Source organism: Heterocephalus glaber, unplaced genomic scaffold (genome assembly GCF_053883595.1).
Source record: "Heterocephalus glaber isolate CG9 unplaced genomic scaffold, H.glaber_assembly_v1.0 deba00001236, whole genome shotgun sequence".
NCBI classification, from domain to species: Eukaryota; Metazoa; Chordata; class Mammalia; order Rodentia; family Bathyergidae; genus Heterocephalus; species Heterocephalus glaber.
This window is the reverse complement of record NW_028258223.1, coordinates 715,934-735,952: the sequence shown is the minus strand read 5'-3', so window position 1 is coordinate 735,952 and position 20,019 is coordinate 715,934. Positions and strand designations below refer to the sequence as shown.

The window sequence follows — 20,019 nt, the reverse complement described above, 5'->3', positions numbered from 1 at the left end:
TCAAGTTCGGTGGCACCATCTTTGGTATGGCTCCTGGTTGCCTCTAGGTCACATGTTTTCCCTCAGGACATCCTTCCCCTCAGTACTGGAAGCCTCCAGCCAGGGCTGACCATTCCCAGAGGATGCCATGAGGTTAGGGGACAGGTGGAGCAGGGACCCTTCCTCCTCTGCAAAGTGGGTATTGGTAAACCCCAGCACCCCAGGAGCGGGTTGGAGTAGGTCTCACCCTCGGCAGGCTGGTGTGAGCCTGGGCTGGCCTCACAGCAGCATCTGTCTCACCTGGTCCTCCACACCCTTCCCTGAGAGCTGGAAGCCCAGGCAGGAGTCTGCTACAGGGAGAACACTGCAGCCCTGGGCTCTGAGCCTGGCCAGGTGCACAGAGAAGCTGCTGGGAAACCATCCACTCCAGCTTGCAGAGGGGACACTGGACCTGGAAGCTCCAGGCCAGAGAGTGGGCATCCCGAGCATCCCAAGCATGCAAGCACAGCTCCACTTGAGGAGGACTGGGCTCCAGACTGGGAGGTTTCCACTCCTACACGTTATGGAATGGTTGTCAGGCTCTGGAGGAAGAGAGGGAAGGAGGGAAGGAGTGAGGGAGGGAGGGAAAGAAGGAAAGAAAGGAGGAAGGAAGGAAACAGTGAAATCATCAAACATCCTCGTTTCCTCCACAGGCTGCCCCAGCTCAGTAATGACCCCACCTGGTCCCTATGGTCAAATCCCAGGGTCACCCTTGGTCCTCTCACACCCAGTCCCCCAGCTAGTCCCACAATACTGCCGTCCACACGGTGCCCAGGATCTGCCCACCCACAAGGATTCATTGCACCAGGAGCAAAACCCAGTCCTCCACTTGACACCCACCACTGGGCTCCCATCCTTCCCTCCTCCACAAGCCCCTCAGTTCCTGCCACAGGCCTTGGCACCTGCCACTCACACAGCCCAGCCTCTGCTCCCATGCGTCACTCCCAGCTGCTGCTGCTCTGGTTGGGCTCAGCTGAAACCTGCTGCTCAGGCAGAGCTGACTTGACAGACCAGGCCCCTGCCTGCAAGGGGAACAAGACTTGCATGGAACTTGAAGCCTGGTGCCTGCTCTCTGGGGTGCCTACCCATGTCCTCTGGGTTCCTACCGCCTGCACCACAGAGCATTGTGATCCAGTTCCAGGGCTGGCACCATTTCAGTGCCGATATTTCAGTGTCTCTCAAAGAGCAACTGCATCTCCAAAGGCGGTACAGGTGGCCTGGACCCCCCAGCACCATGCGCCTGCCTTTTGGGCTGCTCGCTTTGCAGTGTTTCCTCTGTCCCCTTCATCCCTGACACTGAGCCCGGGAAGTTGGAACCTTCGCTGCCTTCCCCTGTCACACACCAGCACTGCTCAGAGCCCAGGAGAGAAGGAGCTGAGCAGGGGTCTTAGAAAGGAAGGAGGGCAGGAGGTGCTGGACTGGGCTCAGTGGTGGCTCTGCTGGCCCAGGGCAGGTGGAGGGCATGGGGGAAAGACAGGTGCACAGACACCTGGGTGCCATTGTTTTTTAGAAAGAAAACCCACCAGTGTGGAAGAAGATTCCATAACCTGTCCTGGGCCGAGGATAGATGAGCCTGGATGGTAAGTGCCGTGGTTCTGGGTCCTAGAGGTGGGGACAATGTGGCCTGTTTGCCACCATCTCCTGTCCTGGGGTCGGCCTGCTCTGGGCTGAGGCGCCCTCCCCACCTGTCCTTGGGGGTGACCTTCAAGGTGCCCAGGGACGCACAGAGGCCCAGGCACTGCTGAGGGCAGGTGCAGGAGAGGCTGGGCCAGGCATGGCTGCCTTTCCTCCGGGTCACCTTTCCCGGCCAGGACCACACAGTGCGTGATAGAAGTGTGACGGTGATGCTGTTCAGACCTCCCTGGTCCCTCAGCCATGGCAAGGATGGCACCATCCGCCGTGAGGGCCACTCACTGCCTGAGCTGCAGCCCTTGCTGAGGCTGGCATTGCAGTGACTGGAAGGAGAATTCAGGACCCACCTGCCCTCCCTCTGGGAGCTCCAGATGCTGGGACTCTAGAGAGGGTGGCCCTGGGCTGCAGCACCCCGGCTGGTGCTCACCATCTGCCGCATCTCTGTGCACAGGAAGCTCTCTGTTGACCTCAGCCTGAACAATGGCACCAGCTTCATTGGGAACAAATTCAAAATCACCAGCACCAACTGTGTGAACCCCACGGTAGGACTGCACTCCCCGACTCTGGTGAGCCCTGAAGTGGACACAATCCACCTGGGGAAGTCAAGGCAGGGGATCTCAGCAATACAGACAGCAACTGAGCACACAGACCCTGGGCCCCACCTGGGTTCTCCCTCGGCCACTCAGGGAGGAGGAAGCTTCTGCCTGGAGCCTATCCAAAGGTCCAAGGCACCCAGCCCTGGCACATGGGTGTCATAGGCACAGGAATCTGGAGTCCCACCAGCTGGGGTAGGAGTTTGTGTCACTGAATCAGTGCCCCAGATACAGTGATGGCCCAAAGCCACTCAGGAGCCTAGGCTGAAGCCTGCATGGTGACAGCCCGGTCATCTGCAGTGTACTCTGCCCCTTCCTGCCCTCCTCCTGCCTCAGCTCCCATTAGCCCCCTGCCTGCTCTGTCACTCACAGAGCTTTCCTCCCTCTTGGGCTTGGGGATGCTGTCCAGGTGTGTCAGCTCAGCACAGTCAGACACCCTGGGAGGGAAGATGCTGCTCCAACAGGGGGCTTCTCCCAGCCCTGTCACCAGCCCTCAGGCAGGGCCAAGGGTGGGAGGACCTCCCTGGAGGAAGAGGGCTGTTCACCACTGCCACCCAGGTCCAGGCTCAGCCCGTGGGGACCCACAGAGTGATCGCCCCCATGTGTCTGCTTTGGCCGATCCTTGCACAGCCACACACAGGGTAGCATCTGATCTCAGGGTCCACCTGTTACAGCTGTGCGGGGACAGCACAGGCAGGAGAGAGAGCAGGTGCAGACCTGGGATCTGCCAGCCCACAGCCAGCACTGCTCCTTCTGTGCTCTCAGCCCTGTCCCCTGTGCATCCTCCCCGACCTAGCCCTTGACTCAGGGGAGGCCAGCCAGGCAGCCTGTGAACCTTCACTGTGACAACCACGGACACCCCTTACTTCACCCGTGTGCATGGGGCCTGAGCTGGGCTCCCCCAAACTCTCTGAGCCCCTGAGTGCATGGGCAGGAGGTGGCTCCCACTCCTCTGCACAGGGGCTCACTGAGGCTCGGGGAGGGTGAGGTGAGCCCATGATCCAGAACTGGGAGGTGGGCAGCAAGGCCTGAGGGGCCCCAGTTTCCTGTCCTCCCTGGGATCCCCAGCAGCCCGGCCTCCCCAACATGGCACCTGTAGCTCTTTGTGTCCTCAGGACGAGCTGTGCTGGCCCCGAGGTGAGCAGTGAGGCTGGGGTCACACAGGGGCTCCTGGGCATCCTTGTCTGGGCTAAGTGCAGAGCTCTGAGTGGGGCAGAGGTGCAGCCTGCAGCCTGAGGGTCAGGGCCGGCCCCTGCTCCATGATGTCCCTCATGCCTGGCACTGTGTGGAGGAGGAGGGGAAGATGGGAAGCCAGGTGGGCGCTCAGGAAGAAGCCCCCTAGCCATGCCCAGTGCCAGCCCTTCATGCTATTGGCCTCATCCTTTTCCACAGAGTCGCCCTGTGTTAGGAGGAGGGTCCCAAATCAAGCCCTACCTGAAATTCCTGCCAGCCCTGCTGCTGATCCCACTGCTGCTGTGCTGTTGCTGGGGACTGTGGTGGAGGAAGGTAAGGGTTTCTGCTACCCGGCACTGCACACACCTTCCTGCCAAGGGACAGGGACATGTGGCAGCCCGTGATCCAGCTGTGGACCATCTCCATCTGCTCCAAGGTTTTCCTGTGACTCAGGGTCACAACCCTAGTTCTAGGCAGGCTCCCTTAGGCCTCGTTTCCAGAAGAGAGATCACTCCAGGGGCCCTCATCAGAAAGTCTGCAGACCCTAGGAGGACACATATCCAGGAGCCTCTGTGTGGGGAAGGAGACAGGGCACCCATGGAGCACCGAAGGCCCAGATGCAGGGTGGTGCTGACCAGGGAGGACTGGCTGGGGCAGCTGTGCCTTGAATCCCACGGGACCTACCTACATGTCTCCACACCATACACACCGCCCCTGTCACTGAGCAGAGTGTGAGGCCTGAGCTGGGCTGGGCGGAAGAGGACGGAGCGACCGCCATCCACCCACGGGGAGCTCAGAGCAGCCTCTGCTCGGCCACAAGGGAAATGTCACCAGTGCCTGGTTGCGGCCAGGGCCTGAGCACAGCAGAGCCTGGGGTGCAGGGCATGCAGAGCACTGGGCAACTAGGTGGAAGGAGGCATCCAGAACTGGAGGAGGGAGTAGAGAGCAGGCCTGAAGGGGCTGATGTCCAGCCCGGAACAGGTGCATGGCTCTGGCCAGGACAGAGCCAGCAGGGATGGTAGGGTGCACCTGGCAAGGATCAGCAGGGAGGGCTGAGGACAGCCAGGTTCCCAGAGGGAGGAAGAGGCCGGAGTGCACTGTGGTGCAGGGTGGGTTGGGGGTGACAGTGCCTTGGCCCACCATAGAGGGAGGGGTGGGTCAGGTGGGCTTCTGGGCACAGTGCCACAGAGACAGGGTGCCCAACATGCACCCCAAGCCTGTGTCCTACTTGCTGCTTCAGACCAGGGTCCCCTAGGCTGCAGGGCTCAGGCAGAGCCCACCCACCCCAGCAGCCCGGGCTGTGTCTGTCTTCCATTCCAGCACCGCCAGGAGCCACCACCACCTCCACCTGAGCCTGAAACGGTTAGTGGAGGTCTGAGTCCAGACGTCTTCACACACCCAGGACGGTGCTGTCCTTCCAAAGGGGCACCAGGCAGTCTGTGCCTAGGTTCTCCCACCCCCCTGGGCAAAGGAAGTGGGACATGAGGTCAAGGAGAGGACAGGAGACTCAATGACGTCCCCAGACAGCACCCCCAGGCTCTAGCACCTCCTGATCCTAGGCACAAGTCTTCCGCACAAGGCATTTGGGGAACTCTCAGTGAAACCATAGCAACCCTTACACTCTCAGCCCATGCTGTGTTTCTTTATGTTCCAGCCCAAGCCACCACCCGCGCCCAGGCCACAAATGGTGAGTCCTGCTTTGTGTCCTGATGCTGGCACAGGTCCATGCAGGGTAGCAACCATCAAATGAGGCAACCGGGAAGCCTGTGCCCAAATCTTCCACCCACCTGTGTGAAGGAGAGGGGACAGAGGGTCAAGGAGGGAATAACAGGAGACTCAGTGACATCCCCAGACAGCACCCCCAGGCCCCAACACCTGCTGGTCCTGACCTTTGTCACAGACAGAGCACCTTGGGGACCTGCTTCAGCAGCCACCGTCCCTACTGCCCTGATGGGCTATTCAGCCCCAAAGGTGTTTCTGGGATCTGAACACTCAGGGTTTTGGGAAAGGAGAGCTGGCTCTGTGTCCACCCTGGCTGTGTTGGGCTCCCTTGGATTCAACTTCATCTCTGTCTCCTGCAGGGCCAGGGCTGGGCTGGGCCCAGCCTTGTGGACACAGGGCTGAGGGTGGAGAGGTCTGGGGGCTGAGCTGCGAGGCTCTCCCCAGGAGAGCACAGGGATGGGGCGGGGGCAGCCTGGGGCTCAGCTGAGTGGGACCGGAAGTGCTAAGTGGCTGGGCCAGGGGACCCGGCAGGGGGTACCAGGAAACAGGGTGCTGCCTGGGACCTGTGCTTGCAGCACTGTGGCCTGGGGAGGTGGCATCTGCAAGGCCAGGGGGAGGGGACAGTCACCTGCCAATGCCCTGATCCCTGCACAGCCCCTTGCCAGTCTTTGGCCAGCCAGGGGGACCTCAGGAGACCAAGGCTCTGCCCTGGGATTGTGGGCAGTCGGGGCAGAGCCAGATGTGGGAAGCAGGGGAGTTTGGCTGTTCTTCCACACAGGGCCCTCCCCTCGCTGTGGGTGCTGCTTACTGTCCTTTCTGTCACCCCGAAACCTTAGCTGACCCCACATGCAGGTGCCAGGTCGAGGTCCCCATGTCTCTGCTCCCCAGGGCCTTCAGACAGCTCTTTTTCACTTCTAGGAGCCAGAAAGGGAGAAATTGCTTCCTCCTCCTCCCCCACCATACACTCCTTCTCGGCAGCCACCCCTACCTCCTCCTCCTCCTCCTATAAACACGAGGCCCACTGTGATCGTCCACCGCTGCGGGTGCAGGAAGGCCAGAACCATAAAGGTGAGAAGGCCTAGGGTGGGGGCCATGACCCTGATGGTCACTCTGGGGACAGGAGCTCTGGGCCCTGAGCCTGGGAGGGCACGTGGCTCTGTGGCACTGTGGTTCTTGGTGCCAGTGGACAGCCAGAAACCTGGCCATGTCTATGCTATGCTGCTTCCTGAGTGCCACATTTGTGTTTCAGGGAAATCTGGGTTCCTCCTGCAACTGTGGCTACCCAAGCTGCCACCAAATGCCACGGACATGTTGTCAGCCCAGAACGGTGAGTGGAACGCTGGAAAGCTCTCCTTGGATAGCATGACCCCTGCTTTGTTTCTGGGATGTGGCTCAGGGCTGAGCCAGGCACATGCTGAGCGGGCCCCCCAGGACACGGGACATGGAGCTCATAGCTTCCCAGATGGTGTCTTGATGTGGCACCCATGCCAACCCTTGACTGGTGAGCTGGGCCAGGAAGACAGGTGGACCAGGCTATCCAGCACAGACCCATTTACCAGATGTGTCATTGTCTGGCAACCATGGGGAGAAGCCACATAATTAGGATTGTTTCCTTGGAATGTCCTGCCCCTGAGGGCTGGTAATCACCACATCCTCCTTCAGGCCAGCTGAGAGCCCAGGACTGTCCCTGTGTTCCTTTGTAATCCTCCCACAAACTACGGTAGCCAATTATTTTTTCCCAGTTTACCCAGGGGACAGAAGCCCAGAGAGTCTGCATGACAGAGCCTCAGAGGGAGAAATCAGAACTTGAATTTGAGCCTGACTCCCTCTTCCCCACTGCCCAGATCCCTGCTGGGTCAGCCTCAGGACTGTCCTGCTCAGGCCTGTCCTGCTCAGGCCCAAGTCCCTAAACCTCTAGATGCTCCTGGGCCACAGCCCAGCCCTCTGCACAAACAGGGCTGGGGACAGGAGGATGTTTGGTGCCTTGCTCCCTGAATCAGGCAACTCCGTCTCAGTGGCTGGGCACATGGAATATCTAGAAGGTCCATGTTGCTTGGACGCCCTGGTGCTGCTCAGGAAAAGCAGCTAGGCACCCAGGCCCAGGAACTCCAGCAGGGCTGCTTGGCATGGAGGCTGTGGCTTCTCCAGCAGGGGGCTCTGGTCTCTCTCTGATGGGGTTCTCAGGCCTGCCCTGCTTGTCTGCATGCCCATTCTCCACATTACTTCTTGCGGGGCTCCCATTATCACAGCCCGAGTGGCCCTTGTACTCCATTCCTGTCCTATGCACTGGACTGGGGTGACATCCAGTGTCCACTGGAGAGGGAGGACAGAGCAAGGGGCAGAGGTGTGAAAATGCCTTCCCCCAAGCAGAGGAAAGCAACAGACCAGGTAGTGGATGCTGGAACGAAGCTCAGAGGGTGAGGCTCAGGATCTGAGGGCAACCCTGTCACAAAGGCTTGGCGGCAGGCTCCCAGTGGTTGTAGAGAACTCTAACAGCTGCCCAGCTGTGCCAGGCCCCCTCCACTACTGTTTCGGCAGGTTCACCCTGCAATCCTATGGCGAGGAGCCCTGTGTCACTGGTGGCCATGCAGAGGCCCATAGGGTGACAGGAAGTTTCCCAAGGGCACCCAGATAGTCAGGGCCAGCATCCAGGGCTATGTTCAATCAACAGAGCTCTTTCTGGAACCCAGGGAAGCTCATACTACTTAGACCTGGCCTTCCTTCTGGCTCCTGTGCCACCATCTAATTTGACCTCATCCATTCCTACTGTAGTACTAGAGGCCCTCCTGAGTGTCTGATAAGGTTTTGGCCAGGCACCCAAGTCCAAGGTGTGTCTCCTGTGCACTGTGCCCTGAGAGAGCTCTGCAGAGTACACAGGGCCCTGACACCAGCCTAGCCTACTCGGCAAGCTCAGCTAGGTTCCCACTTGCTGGGATGAGCCTGGGGCTACATCATCGGGGGTGCCCCTCTGGCTGAGCACCAGAGGATCCTGTCTTGTGGGAACCCACTGGTGGCCAGCTTAGGTAACTTCACCACCCCAGCATCTTGATCCCAGGTACAGGGTAGCACCATCAACCAGGTGTCCTTCCCAGGACAGGTGTTGCTGGCCCTCTCTCTCCGCAAGTCACCTGTGTGCCCCACACCCCTCTTCCTGAAGCTGTGCTCAGAGTCTTGCCCATAGGACTGGCAGGGGGCTCTCCAAACTCCTCCTCCTCCTCCTGGTGTCAGGTGGTAGCTGACCTGGGCATGAAAACAAGCTCCACAGGTAATGAGCCTGTTCATATGAACCTGGCCTAGAATTTATAGGAGCTGCTACCCCATGTCACCAGACAGGGTCCAAGGCAGTCCCCAGAGCTGAATAAGGAACCTAACTCACACGGTCCTGATCTGTAGGTTCACTGACTGCCATCCCAAAAAATAATGATTTTCAAGACTCATCAGTAAGAGACACAGGAAAGGTTTATTAGATAGAAATTAAAGGGAATACACTCAAAGGAATAGAGATCAGGCCCAAGGGAGAGAGGCATATTATTTCTGGAAGCCAGAAACTGCTTCTCTTGGAGGGAGATGGAGACATCAGGAAAAGGTGGCCCACACCCCAGAAGGATGCTGGTCCATATTACAGGTATGAGCCCAGGCTTTGGTTTTGGTTTTGGTTTTTTTTTTTTAATTTTAGGATGGATAATGTAAGCATTCTTTGATTCCTATCAACCTGTTCCTTTATCTTAGGTTCAGGTTTCTACTCCACTTTCTCAGTTAAGCCAACTTATGGACTTGCAGTTTTCCTGAGGAATTTTGGGTGTGGTGGGTCTGGAAGGAAAGGGGCCTAAAGTTAATCAAGGGAAGGCTGATCTGGACATCTTGGGTGATTCATTGTCATGGCAGCCCCCGAGGGATTGCAGCTGCCTTTTATATAGACTCTGTTCTGAGTGCTTCCCACAAATGGGTGCTTTTAATTAAACCAACAACTATGGTTGCAGGGAAGCTAGAGTCTGCAAAGTGGAGTAAGTTGCCCATAGCCAGGAGACCACAGGGCCTGCCTCCAGCAGCTCAGCTCCAGGGACCCCTTCTGTTATACAAGGTGGTCACCACAGTGCATATCGCAGCCATGGAAACTGAGCCTCTGATGTTTAGTGATGGTTTCAGAATGCAGGATTATCACTGTGCCGTGAAATGACCCAGGGGAAGCAATGTCCCCAGCATCATACTGTCAGGGTGAGATCTATGAAAATATCCAGAAAGTACATCTTTCTGCCCAAAATGGGCTACCTACAAAACACTTGTGAATATTTGTATCTTGGTTTTCATACTACTTGCTGACTTCCTAACTTTGAACATACCTGTTATTTGCTGGGAAACCGTTGTTCTGGGTAGCAGTCACAGCGTAGTGACAGATGGGCCACAGAATGCATTCAGGAGCAAGGGGCACCTGCATTCTTCTCCTTCTAACCTTGACGTGGGAGGAACTAGGCCAAGGGACACTGTGATAAAGCCAAGTGGTGGCGCTCCATTGCCCAGGAATTCTAACCTAACTGTCCTGCAAGCCAAAGTCTCAGGTCCCAGGTATAGGTTTGCCATGGCAGCTGGCAGTCCTCTGACCCCACCCACCTACACACACACACACACACACACACACACACACACGCAAGCACACACACCTCTATGAAATAATCAGGAAATACAGAAACAGAGCTCCCAGCACTGGAAGAAAAAGCCATCTGTCAAATTCTTGCTGATAACTTTGGGAAATGTCCCTTCACTGTGAAGTGGTTGAGTGACGTAAGAAATAACTGTTTGCTGGCTCAGACCTCTGCATTTGGTAGACAGGCTGACAGGAAAGAGGAACCTCCCCCTCCCCTTGCAATTACACAGACTCTGGGCCTCTGCAGCCCACTGGAGGCAGGCCCTGTGGTGTGGTGTCCCCGACCCATCTCCATGCATGTTCCTGCAGCTCCAGCCCCCTCCCCTGCACTCGTGCTCTTGAGGGGTAAGCGCTAGGCCTGGGATGATTGCACATGTTCGAGAGTAAATATGCCGAAAATCTGGAAATAAGCAAAACAGATTCCATTCTGTTCCTAGAAACAATAAAAACCCAAATGCCTATGCAACAGAAATATACCCACTTGTGATGAAAAGACATCACAAAGCCTTACTCATTGCTGTAAGTGAAGATTTGAAAATATAAAAGCCTGAACCATAGTGTCATATTTTCCCAGAGCAAGTCATGAGCATCATACTACTTTAGTGAAAATTGTAATGAAATATTTTAAGGAATTTGATCAAAATGATTCTAAAGTTCACTCAAAATAGTAAAGAGTCTAGAACCTTTAAGGAATTTTGAAAAGGGAAAAATAGTGAAGGAAACTTTGCCTTATCCTATATCATCAAGACCTTAAGCTCCAACAATTAAAATAGCCCCAAATCAACCAAGCACCACCTGGAATAAATATGCTTTGCAGTTACAGCACTTGCCCAAGGCGATCAAACTGGGAATGCGGGCATACTCAGATGGACTTATGTATGTTTACTGCTTGTTTAATGATTTTGTAAAAACTTTTTTTGGTACCGGGGATCAAACTCAGGAGCATGCACTTGCGGGGCAGGCTGTGGAACCACTGAGCTAAATCCTCAGGCCCAACTTTGTAAAATTTGACAAGCTATTGGGAAAAAGTACAAACTGAAGCTTCATTTCATGACATAATAGAATAAATCCCAAGTGGTTTCAAATGTTAAATAGGTAAAAAGTATTACTGCTAAGAAGTACGATAAAATGCAAGTAAGTTATGTCAGCATAGAGATCTAGGCAAGCATTAAAGCAGTGGGAAGAACTCACAAAGGAAAACAGTCATGGGGTTAACTGTCCCCATTAATTCAGCAAAGATTATTCCACATCAGGTGCTGAGGACATACAGTGAAGCAGAAGAAAGTTCCACCATCATGATGGGCTTACATTTTCTTTGGGGAATGTCAGGGGAGAACACATATGGTCCAGAGAATTGGAAGTCTCTGATATGCCAGCAAATGTCTGGCTGGCCAGAGAAGACACTGACATTTACACTGAAAATGAGTTGGTAAGAGTAAGTCAGTGAAGTGAAAATCAGAGGAACTCCTTCCAAGGAGAAGAAACAACCAGTACAAATGCCCTGGGGCAGGTTGGACTTCATGAAGCGAAAGGCAAGAATCAAACACTGTCTTTGTTATCCAAGTCAAGCTGTTCTCAACAACAGTTATCATCGCACTTATGTGGAGGCGGGAGACAGACATACAGCAGCCATGTGGGTGTGAGTGTTGACAGGAACAAGCTTTGCTGAAGCAGTGGTCTTGTGTCTGGACTCACAGATAAAAGCTCTCTGTTGAGCCAGGAGTTTGGCTCAGTGGTTCTCCCACTTGCCTTGTAAGCGCAGGGTCCTGAGTTCGATCCCCAGGACCAAAAATAAATAAATAAATAAATAAACAAAAGCTCTCTGTTGACAAATGAATAGGCAAATGAATAAATGGATGGATGAGCATGCCCAGTCAGACATGCTCCTGCAAGTAGACTTACGGTCCTTTCTGACATAAGGAGGCTTTTCCTCTCTGATGTACATGAAGGGACAGGAATCTATTCTGGGAACAACTGCAGTGAATGAAGAGGAGCCCCTGTGGCAGTTTCAAGGGTGACCACAGCAGAACCTGGCTCAGCCACATTGGATTGCTTGACCTGATCTCTACCTTTTCTATCTCACAAAAGGGGATAAAAAGAAACTCCTGCAGTTATAAAGAAAGCTGGACCACACCATGGCAGACAGAAGGGACAGCCAGGTGCACCAATAAAGCCACATGACCAGGAGTTCTCAAGGTCCTGTCTCTAGATTCAATCCAGGCCCACTGGTCATCGCCTGCACCTGGCAGCAGATGCCCTCTTCAGCATCAGGATGGACAGGCAGCTTGGGCTCCTTGGCTGTTGGGGACATCAGGAATGGAGACACCTGCCTGGGAATGTGAACCCCAGGAGAATCCCAGAGTTCCTCTTCCTCTTTCTGAGCTACTGTTTCCCTTTTGCACGTTTCAAGGTGAAGCCCCACAGTAGGGGGCGCTGAGACACAAGGTGCTCCATGTGATTTCTTCTGGCACTTTTCTTGGTCCTCTTTCCATGTGTGGGAGAGGGTGAGAACACAGCAGACAAACTCAGAACTGGGACCGGGGAGGAGACAGGGCAGAGGACAGATTCCCCATCTGTAGCACTTGCCCAGCCAGGAGCTATTGCCTGCCAATGCCAGTGTCTATTCAGATTTTTGAACCCCAGAGTTGTGGGTGAAGAGTAGATCTGTGGTATAATTTGCCAATCAGTGGAAAGGTGTGCATGGGAAGGTACCATAATAAAGCCAGTTAGAGTCCCCAAAAAGGAAGTTTTTTGCATGCTTTGGAATTCGGGGATCCTATTTTGTCTCTTGTGAATCTTTCAAGAACATAGGAAAATCCTTCAAGCCCCATCAATTAATTTTAATGGTTTGAGCACATTGTTTTGCTCTGATGAGTGCACCTGACTCAAATTCATTTGTGGTTTGTTGGATGACTTTTGTCCTAGTTTGTCTAGCCTGTGACCAATTTTCCCTAGTTGCATGGAAATCGTTTGGAGACTGGCAGATGTCATAATAGTACTCTTGCCTATCTGTGACCTATTTGTCCTTACAAAGGAGATTTTTTTCTTTAGAAATCAGAGTCCCTTGTTTCCTTGGAGATCAAGTGCCTTGTTGGCTTTTAAGCGGCCATACCATTTTCAGCATTTAGATGTTCATTTCTGCTCTTGAAAAAAGTTCAGAAACAAGCAGGGAGTAAAAGAGCCAAATTACTTATAGATACATATAAAAATGAAATCAAAATAGGAGAATTAACAAAACTTTTAAACTAAGTGTACAGATAAAATGAAATATGTAATCAAGCATGGAAAATCAAGAGTGAATTCACCAGAAAAGAGCTGTGATTCTTACAGACAGAATGTGAGTTCTTAGAAACCAGAAAGACACCTATCCTTACACCAGAAAAGGCTCACAGAAAAGTTATAGTCCCAAGACTAATGGTAAGGTTCTTTAATTAAGGTACCCTTATGCAAAATAGGTCCCAAATAAATTCAATGGGAACTCCCAGGCAAAATGAAAGGGGCCCCACCTAAGAGAAGATGCACTGGGGCAGAAAGGTAAGCATAGAGAGGGGGGAACACAGGGGTCAAGGTGGGCACTGCACCTGGTCCCCAGAGTCACTGATGTCTTCTGCAGGTGATCTCTTCTCACATCCCACTTCTGACACCAAACATACCACACTAAATAACCATGAGAGACTCTCCAGTGATGATGAGTTTATTGGGGTGATGCAGAGCATGGCAGTGGGAACATGCACAGCAGGAGAAACCAAGGGCTTATTAAAAGGGCTAAGCAGAGGGGAACTTGAAAGGCAAAACAACAACTATGTAGTTATTTTGAACCAAGACTCCCTGGCTGCAAGGATTCATAAAAGGGTATTACAGGGTCAATAACAAAGGTGGCCTTGGCTGTACAGTTAATGTATAGATGTCTTTGTAGCAGTATTTTTCAGTATAAGGGATTTAAAAAGGGAAGAGCCTTCAGCATCTGGATCTACTGGTTGCTGTGAATCTGTGTATTTGTAAACCCACTGATTTGAAAGCTTTGTGGTGGCCTTGGTTCAAAGTTGTGGTCCTGGCAGAGACTTTTGCGATTGTGCTTCTCCAACAACCATCCATGAGTTGCCCTTCTTCATAAACTCTCAGCTTTATCTACTTTAATTTTCATTTTTATTAGTACTTGACCCAAGTGACTCCATCTTGATTGTGGTTGTATTTGATTCACAGCATCAACAAGGAAGGCCCACACTGCCCATCCCGATGGGCCCAGACTTCATCCCCTTCAGCTGGCACCTGCAGCCTCTGGCCTAACTCCCACTGGCATCTTGGTGATCTCCCTCTCCTCTTCCTTTCAGGGGAGGTACACCAACAGCACCCTGATCAGTCCCCACTGTGAGCAGGCCTCCCGTGACCAGAAGATCTGCCGCCAACCCAGCAGGAAGTCCAACCACCTTACCCAGCCCACCATGTATGCCGAGCATCTGCCTTCCACACAGCAGGGAGTGTGTCTCCATGCCAGAGATACCTTGCAGCCCACGGATGCACCTATCTCCCAGCCAGGAGAATGTCCCACTCAGTCTCTGCACACAGTGTCACCACCTCCCAGCCAGATGATCCAAGTGTCCTCCCAGAATCCTGCCGCTGCTCTTGCCCTCGCCCGGAAATCTGCAGAACCCCCTGGTCACTCCCATCTCCACTGCCCAATCTCTAATGGCACAAAAACCTGTGATTAAGAGATCTCTGTTTCTGACCTGAACATAATGTATTCTGTCTTGGTTTATTATCAAAAGGTATTGGGTTTTGTTGCTCATCAATAAGAGTCTGGCATCTGGGAGATGCTCCGGTCTGAAACATATCTGTGCTACACCTGCCAGGACCCACACCGTCACAAGCCCAGGTGATTCCAGCAGATGCCCTGCATTTCACCAGAGAAGAAAGTGTGATCCTCACAGTGCTGTGTAGCACATGGCATCCTACCGCCCAGCACATGCACCACTGTTTTCGTGACCAACCACCTAGGACCAGGGCACACAGGCATGGGAACCCAACAAGGGGCCCTGAGGACCTCCGGAGGGTTCCCAGGGGCCGGGTCCAGGCTGCCCAGTTGTCCCTAATCCATCCTGAGAATTAATTAAATGGCAGCTCCCATCTGCCCCCTTCTCCCTGCAGGCTGCCTTCAGCTTTGCAGGTGAATTTCTGTAAAGTTCGCACAAACAGAAAAGGGCCAAGCTTTGGACTTGGCATGGATTTAACAGGATGGCCAGTGATGACCATGCTGCCCCCACCTTTTCAAAGTGACAGGGATCGCTGGAGTGGCTGTGTCACCCATGTAGGGGCCATTCACAGGCTTTCTCTAGGTCCCATAACTTTGACCTTTCATTCATTCCAGGAACTGTTGTTCCTTGTCCCTTCCTCCACTTCTCTGTCCCGCATTATCTTGAGCTGCCACAGCCTGGGCTCCACACCTTGGTCTCGCCTGCTGCCAGAATGGGACCTGGGTGGTGCCCACCCTTCTCAGCCTCTCTTCCATCTGCAGCTGGTTACGAGAGGCTTCCAGGGAAACAGAGTCACCATCCAGGCAATGGAGAAGGGAGCTACGATCCAGGGATGGACTTGGTGGTCCAGTCTGAGCCCCTTGGGAAACTCAGACCCAGAGCACCTGGGAGAACAAGCAGCAACGCCCCCTACCACCACCACCAGGGCACAGCCTGACAGTTCTACTGGAATCTGAGGCCAAACTTGGTCAATTTTTCGTTGCAGTTTCTATAAGTCGTGTGCATACAGAGATTTTTTTAAACAAAGACATGAACATCCTCAGTGTCCTGCTAGACAGGGAGAGGTATTTAATTTAAGGGCTCCTAGCCAGGCTGAAAGGTACAGAAGGGACAGTCACAGGTGCCGTGCTTTGTGGGGAGGGATGGACACCCCCCCCAGGAGTGCAGTGACTTGCTCTAGATTGCCTTCACCTTGTCACTTCACAGGTTCTAGGTCACCAGGGTACTGCATCCTCTGTTGGTCACTCAAGGACTCCAACATACCAGGAGGCTATTCCACCCAGGAAGCTTCTTCTGAGATGGCTTCCAGGCCACCAAAGAAAGGTGGCAGGCTGGGCTTTTTACACCCACATCCAGGCATCCTGCAGGGAGCTCAAACATGACATGTAGACACAGAGAAGGCTGCCATGGAATCCAGGTGTGGCCCAAGAAGGAGGAGTCAGTGTGGCTTTGTGGGGAGCTTCTTGTCTGTCACGGCTCCCATCACTGAGGGCAACAACCATGGGGTTGTACATCCCCTGATGGGTCCCTTCACCTGGGTCATTTGAGCCCAAGAAATACACACTGGAGGCAGATTGGCTTGTAGAGTGTATTAGCCAGCTCTCTCATACCTGGGACAAAATACCTGACACACACAACTGGCTCACAGTTTTGATGAGTTCAGTTCATGGTCAGCTGGCTCCAAGGCAAAAACAGCATGGTGGAAGGGTATGGAAGAGAAAAGCTGCTCATATCCTAGCAGCCAGGTAAAAGAAAGAAGGAGGGCAGCTGGGTGGTGACCAGGCCCAGGGACCCAGCCTCACCATAGCCACCAGGACTGAAGGCACAAGCAGGCTGGAAAAATATTCCCAAATCTCGAAATTGTAAGTCTTTCAGATGAATGACAAAGCTTGCAAACACATCACAGACCACATGGGAATATGCCCCAGTTTATGAGCATGTGTTTCCTCCTGCCAGCTGGGGAGTTGCCATGGGAACATTTCAGAAACCCTGCCGTTGGGCTGTCTGGGCTACACAGAAGCAGGGCCCGAGAGGAGACAGAAGGACAGACTAGGTGGCTGTGGGTCACTGGTCTGTGGTCAGAAGGGCAGACAGGTCTCAGTGGCCAGACACTGCAAAGCCCCCAGGAGCACTCTTGGCCTGCTCCTTAAGGTCCTCCTGCTCTATGGCCATGTAGCCCCCGAACTTGGTGTCTTCCCTCTCCCTGCCTCTGTGTCCCTCTTCTGTGGTTTTTACCTTGTCTATGCACCTGGCTGCCACTGCCCACCTCCAGTCCCTGTTTGCCTGTCCTCTGCCCAGATGACCTGCAGAAGCTGACTGGCTGCTCCCCAGGGCCACTGATGGGGAAAAGATCCTGGGTCAAATATCTGTGCTGTTCAGCTTTGCCTCAGGATAATGAAATACCTGAGATGCCTGACTTACTGCTCACAACATGAACCACAAAAACAAAATGAGACAGGAAGGGGCTGGGGTCTCACAGTCCCCTCCAGGGCACCCCCAAAGACCAAAGATGCTGGGCCTAAACCCCAGGACCTCCCGCATGCTAGACAAGTGCTCTGCCACTGAACCATACCTCCAGCCCAACACATGGGCTGCTGAAGGGCATTTCAGACCTAAACCAAGTCAGGATCCACACTTGGTCTGACCACAGAGTCACTTCACATAAACGTGGCTACTGTGGGCCGAGCATGAGGCTTAGGGAAATTTGAGGATGTGGCCGTGGGCTGGACAGGTGCCACCACAGCTGTCTTCTACATGCTCAGGGTCTGCCACCTGTGTCCCATCAGTGGCCCTGCCACCCACATCCTTCATGCCTGCTCCTTTCTGTCACCACCTCCCCTCCTGCTGTCCCACAGGAAGCTGAGCTGTGTGGCAAGCAAAGTTCCTTAGTTCCACTCTTCCCACCCCGGCCCCTGCTTCCCCCCACAGGCCTCCTCTCCTGCCTGCAGTCCCCGTCCTACAACCAGCCTGTGCCCCCTGGGACGAGAGGACTGGCCCTGGGCAATGAAGGGACGAGGGAGCTCCATCCCTTCTGTACAAGAACTTGAGGTCTGGGCTGCTAGCAGCAAACCTGTGCATTGGTTTGTGAGGGCTCTGCTGTAACAGATCATCATGGACCAAGAGGCTTAAAAATCAAAATGTGTTTTCTCACAACTCTGGAGGCCGGAAATCCAAAATCAAGGTATATTTGCTTTCCATTCCTGTAACAAAATAGCTGAAATCATCAACTTGAAGAGAAAACGGGTTTGTTTTGCTTTACAGCTTTGCTGGCTTCAGTCCATGGCTGGGAAGCCCAGTTGCTTTAGGGGCTAAGGAGAGGCTACACCTCACGGTGGGGAAAGTGTGGCAGAGCAAGCTCTCCACTATGCTGTCTGGGGAGGTGGAGAGAGAGCAAGCGGAAGGCCCAGGGTCCCCGTCCCCTTCAAGGACATGTCCTCAGTGGCCTGCGACCTCTCCTGAGCCCTGTCTCATAAGTTTCCCCCAATTCCCGACAGTGCCAAGCCGAGGACTAAGGCTTCCACACATGGGCCTTGGGCCATCCCAACTCCTAGTTCTGGTATAAGGTGCAGGCAGGGTCTGGAGGCTCTGAGTCTCCAGGAAGCTTGGCTGCAGGTGGCTGCCTTCCCACCATCTCTGCCCACGGTCTTCCCTCTGCCTCTTTCTGTGTCCCCGTCTCTTCTCATGAGGACCCCAGCCATCTCAGACAGGGCCCACCCTTTTGGCCTCGTTTAACTTAATTCATCTCTAAATTCTGAGACACAGGCTTAGGACTTTGATACAAGGATCCAGCAGGACACGTTCAGTGCATACCAGCCTTTATCGGTGACACGGTCAGAAGCTCCTCTGCTGATGGGGTCCTGGGGCACAGGCAAAGCCACGGTCTCTCATGGACTCCATGGTCACAGGGAAGGGGGTGCCACAGCCAGGACCCCTCTTGCTGAGGTGAGGACAGGGTGAGGTTATGGACACCCTGCCTGACACACACAGTGAGCAGCCCCTGCCACAGGGTGGGCTCTGGCATTTGATACCAGCTTCGGACCCAGCAGCTCAGCAGCTGGCAAGTTGGTTACAGGACCTCCTCTCACCATGAGGAGCTAGGGCAGCACGGGCCAGCGTCCTGGCCATTCTCTGGACCATGGCCCTGGGCTTGAGGTCCTTGTGCAGGTTCCGGGACTCTAAGGACATCCAGGCCAGAAAGCCAGAGGTTCAGCTCAGGAGCCCAACGCTGACTTGGGCGTCAAGCTCAGGGGTACAATTCCTGTGACCAGAAATTCTGGTCCTTCCTTCCTATTTTCCGGCTCACTGTGCATGGGCAGGGCATCCTAGGAAAGAAGCTCTGGCCCAAGTGCTCACCAGGAGTAGGGAGGGCCTTCCTGCCTGGCTGGGTCTCTGGCATTAGGTGCCCAAAGCCACCTTGAGGCCAGGGGATGAAGAGGTGGGGGCCGGTGTGATGGGAAATAGGTCCAGAAGGTGGCGCTTGAAGCTTATGTTTGTGTAGTAGGCCTCCATTCAAAACTGACTTTACAAGCTGGGTGTGATGGTGCACGCCTATGATCTCAGCATTTCGGAGGCTGAGGCAGGAGGATTGCCATGAGTTTGAGGCCAGCCTAGGCGACACAGTGAGTTCAAGGCCAGAGACCCTGTCTCAAAAAAAAAGACTTTACAGTATCACTGCAAAATTGTGCCCCAAATATGTTGGAGACTTCTGTCTCACCATTGAGTTGGTTTTATACCCATCATGTGTCCCAGGACTGATCATGTCACCTTGCCAAGGGTTACAGCTACTTTCCCCTTTCTGGAGCCTGGAGTTGTTTATTTAAAACACGGACATCCAGGAGATGTCTGGGAGGGGCATCCTGCACCTCCCTAAGCCACAGCACATTCCCAGCTCACACAGAAGACACAGCCTCTCCTCAACAGCAGGGCAGCCCACAGGGCAGCGCCAGGCCCTCTGCAGGGACACCAAGCATCCGGGTGCTGGCAGGTCCTGCTTCTCACCTTCACCACTGCCTTCCCCTTCTCCCCAACATTAGCCACCTCCTCTCTCAGGCACCTGGGTGACCTCTGGTTTCTGCAGCCCATGGGTGGCTATTACTCAGCAAACTTCAATCACCATGTGACCCCCACCCCCACCCCGTCCCACATGGTGGCCTTGACCTGATACCTGATTTCTCACCTTAACCTTACCTTAACCTTGTTACTGCATCTTTGGCACTGCCATCTCAACACTGCCATCCTTCACCTTACCGTCCTAGACACAATCCAGGCATCTTTCGCCAATACTGTGCTGTTTCCAGTTTTTAGACTTGTTACTCACATCCTTTGTTTAGTTAACTTCATTTTACCCTCCAGCCCACCCTTGTCTCCATTTTCCCTCCAGTGCGACCCACAGATCCAGACACAGGGTCCACTCTTGCCTGACAGGCTATCTGTCCTGGCCCCCCTCCTTTGTGTCCTGTGCTGAGGGTAAACATCTGACTCACAGATG

General features: G+C 53.8%; 1 protein-coding gene across 1 annotated transcript; it reads left to right on the top strand.

Annotated features, from left to right (window-relative positions):
- Positions 1-10: 10 nt before the first annotated feature.
- Positions 11-14,885, top strand: LOC147828189 (uncharacterized). The gene is made up of 8 exons (XM_087210972.1): positions 11-24; positions 1,529-1,598; positions 2,102-2,216; positions 3,636-3,749; positions 5,071-5,103; positions 6,057-6,206; positions 6,388-6,465; positions 14,112-14,885. The coding sequence occupies exons 5-8, from the start codon at positions 5,101-5,103 to the stop codon at positions 14,487-14,489; spliced, it is 609 nt and encodes a 202-aa protein (XP_087067098.1). The 5' UTR covers positions 11-24; positions 1,529-1,598; positions 2,102-2,216; positions 3,636-3,749; positions 5,071-5,100; the 3' UTR covers positions 14,490-14,885.
- Positions 14,886-20,019: the final 5,134 nt, after the last annotated feature.

Coding starts and splice junctions, on each gene's coding strand:
- LOC147828189 (XM_087210972.1), top strand. Junction 6,207..6,387: donor GGAAGGCCAGAACCATAAAG/GTGAGAAGGCCT, acceptor TTTGTGTTTCAG/GGAAATCTGGGTTCCTCCTG. Junction 6,466..14,111: donor CATGTTGTCAGCCCAGAACG/GTGAGTGGAACG, acceptor TCTTCCTTTCAG/GGGAGGTACACCAACAGCAC.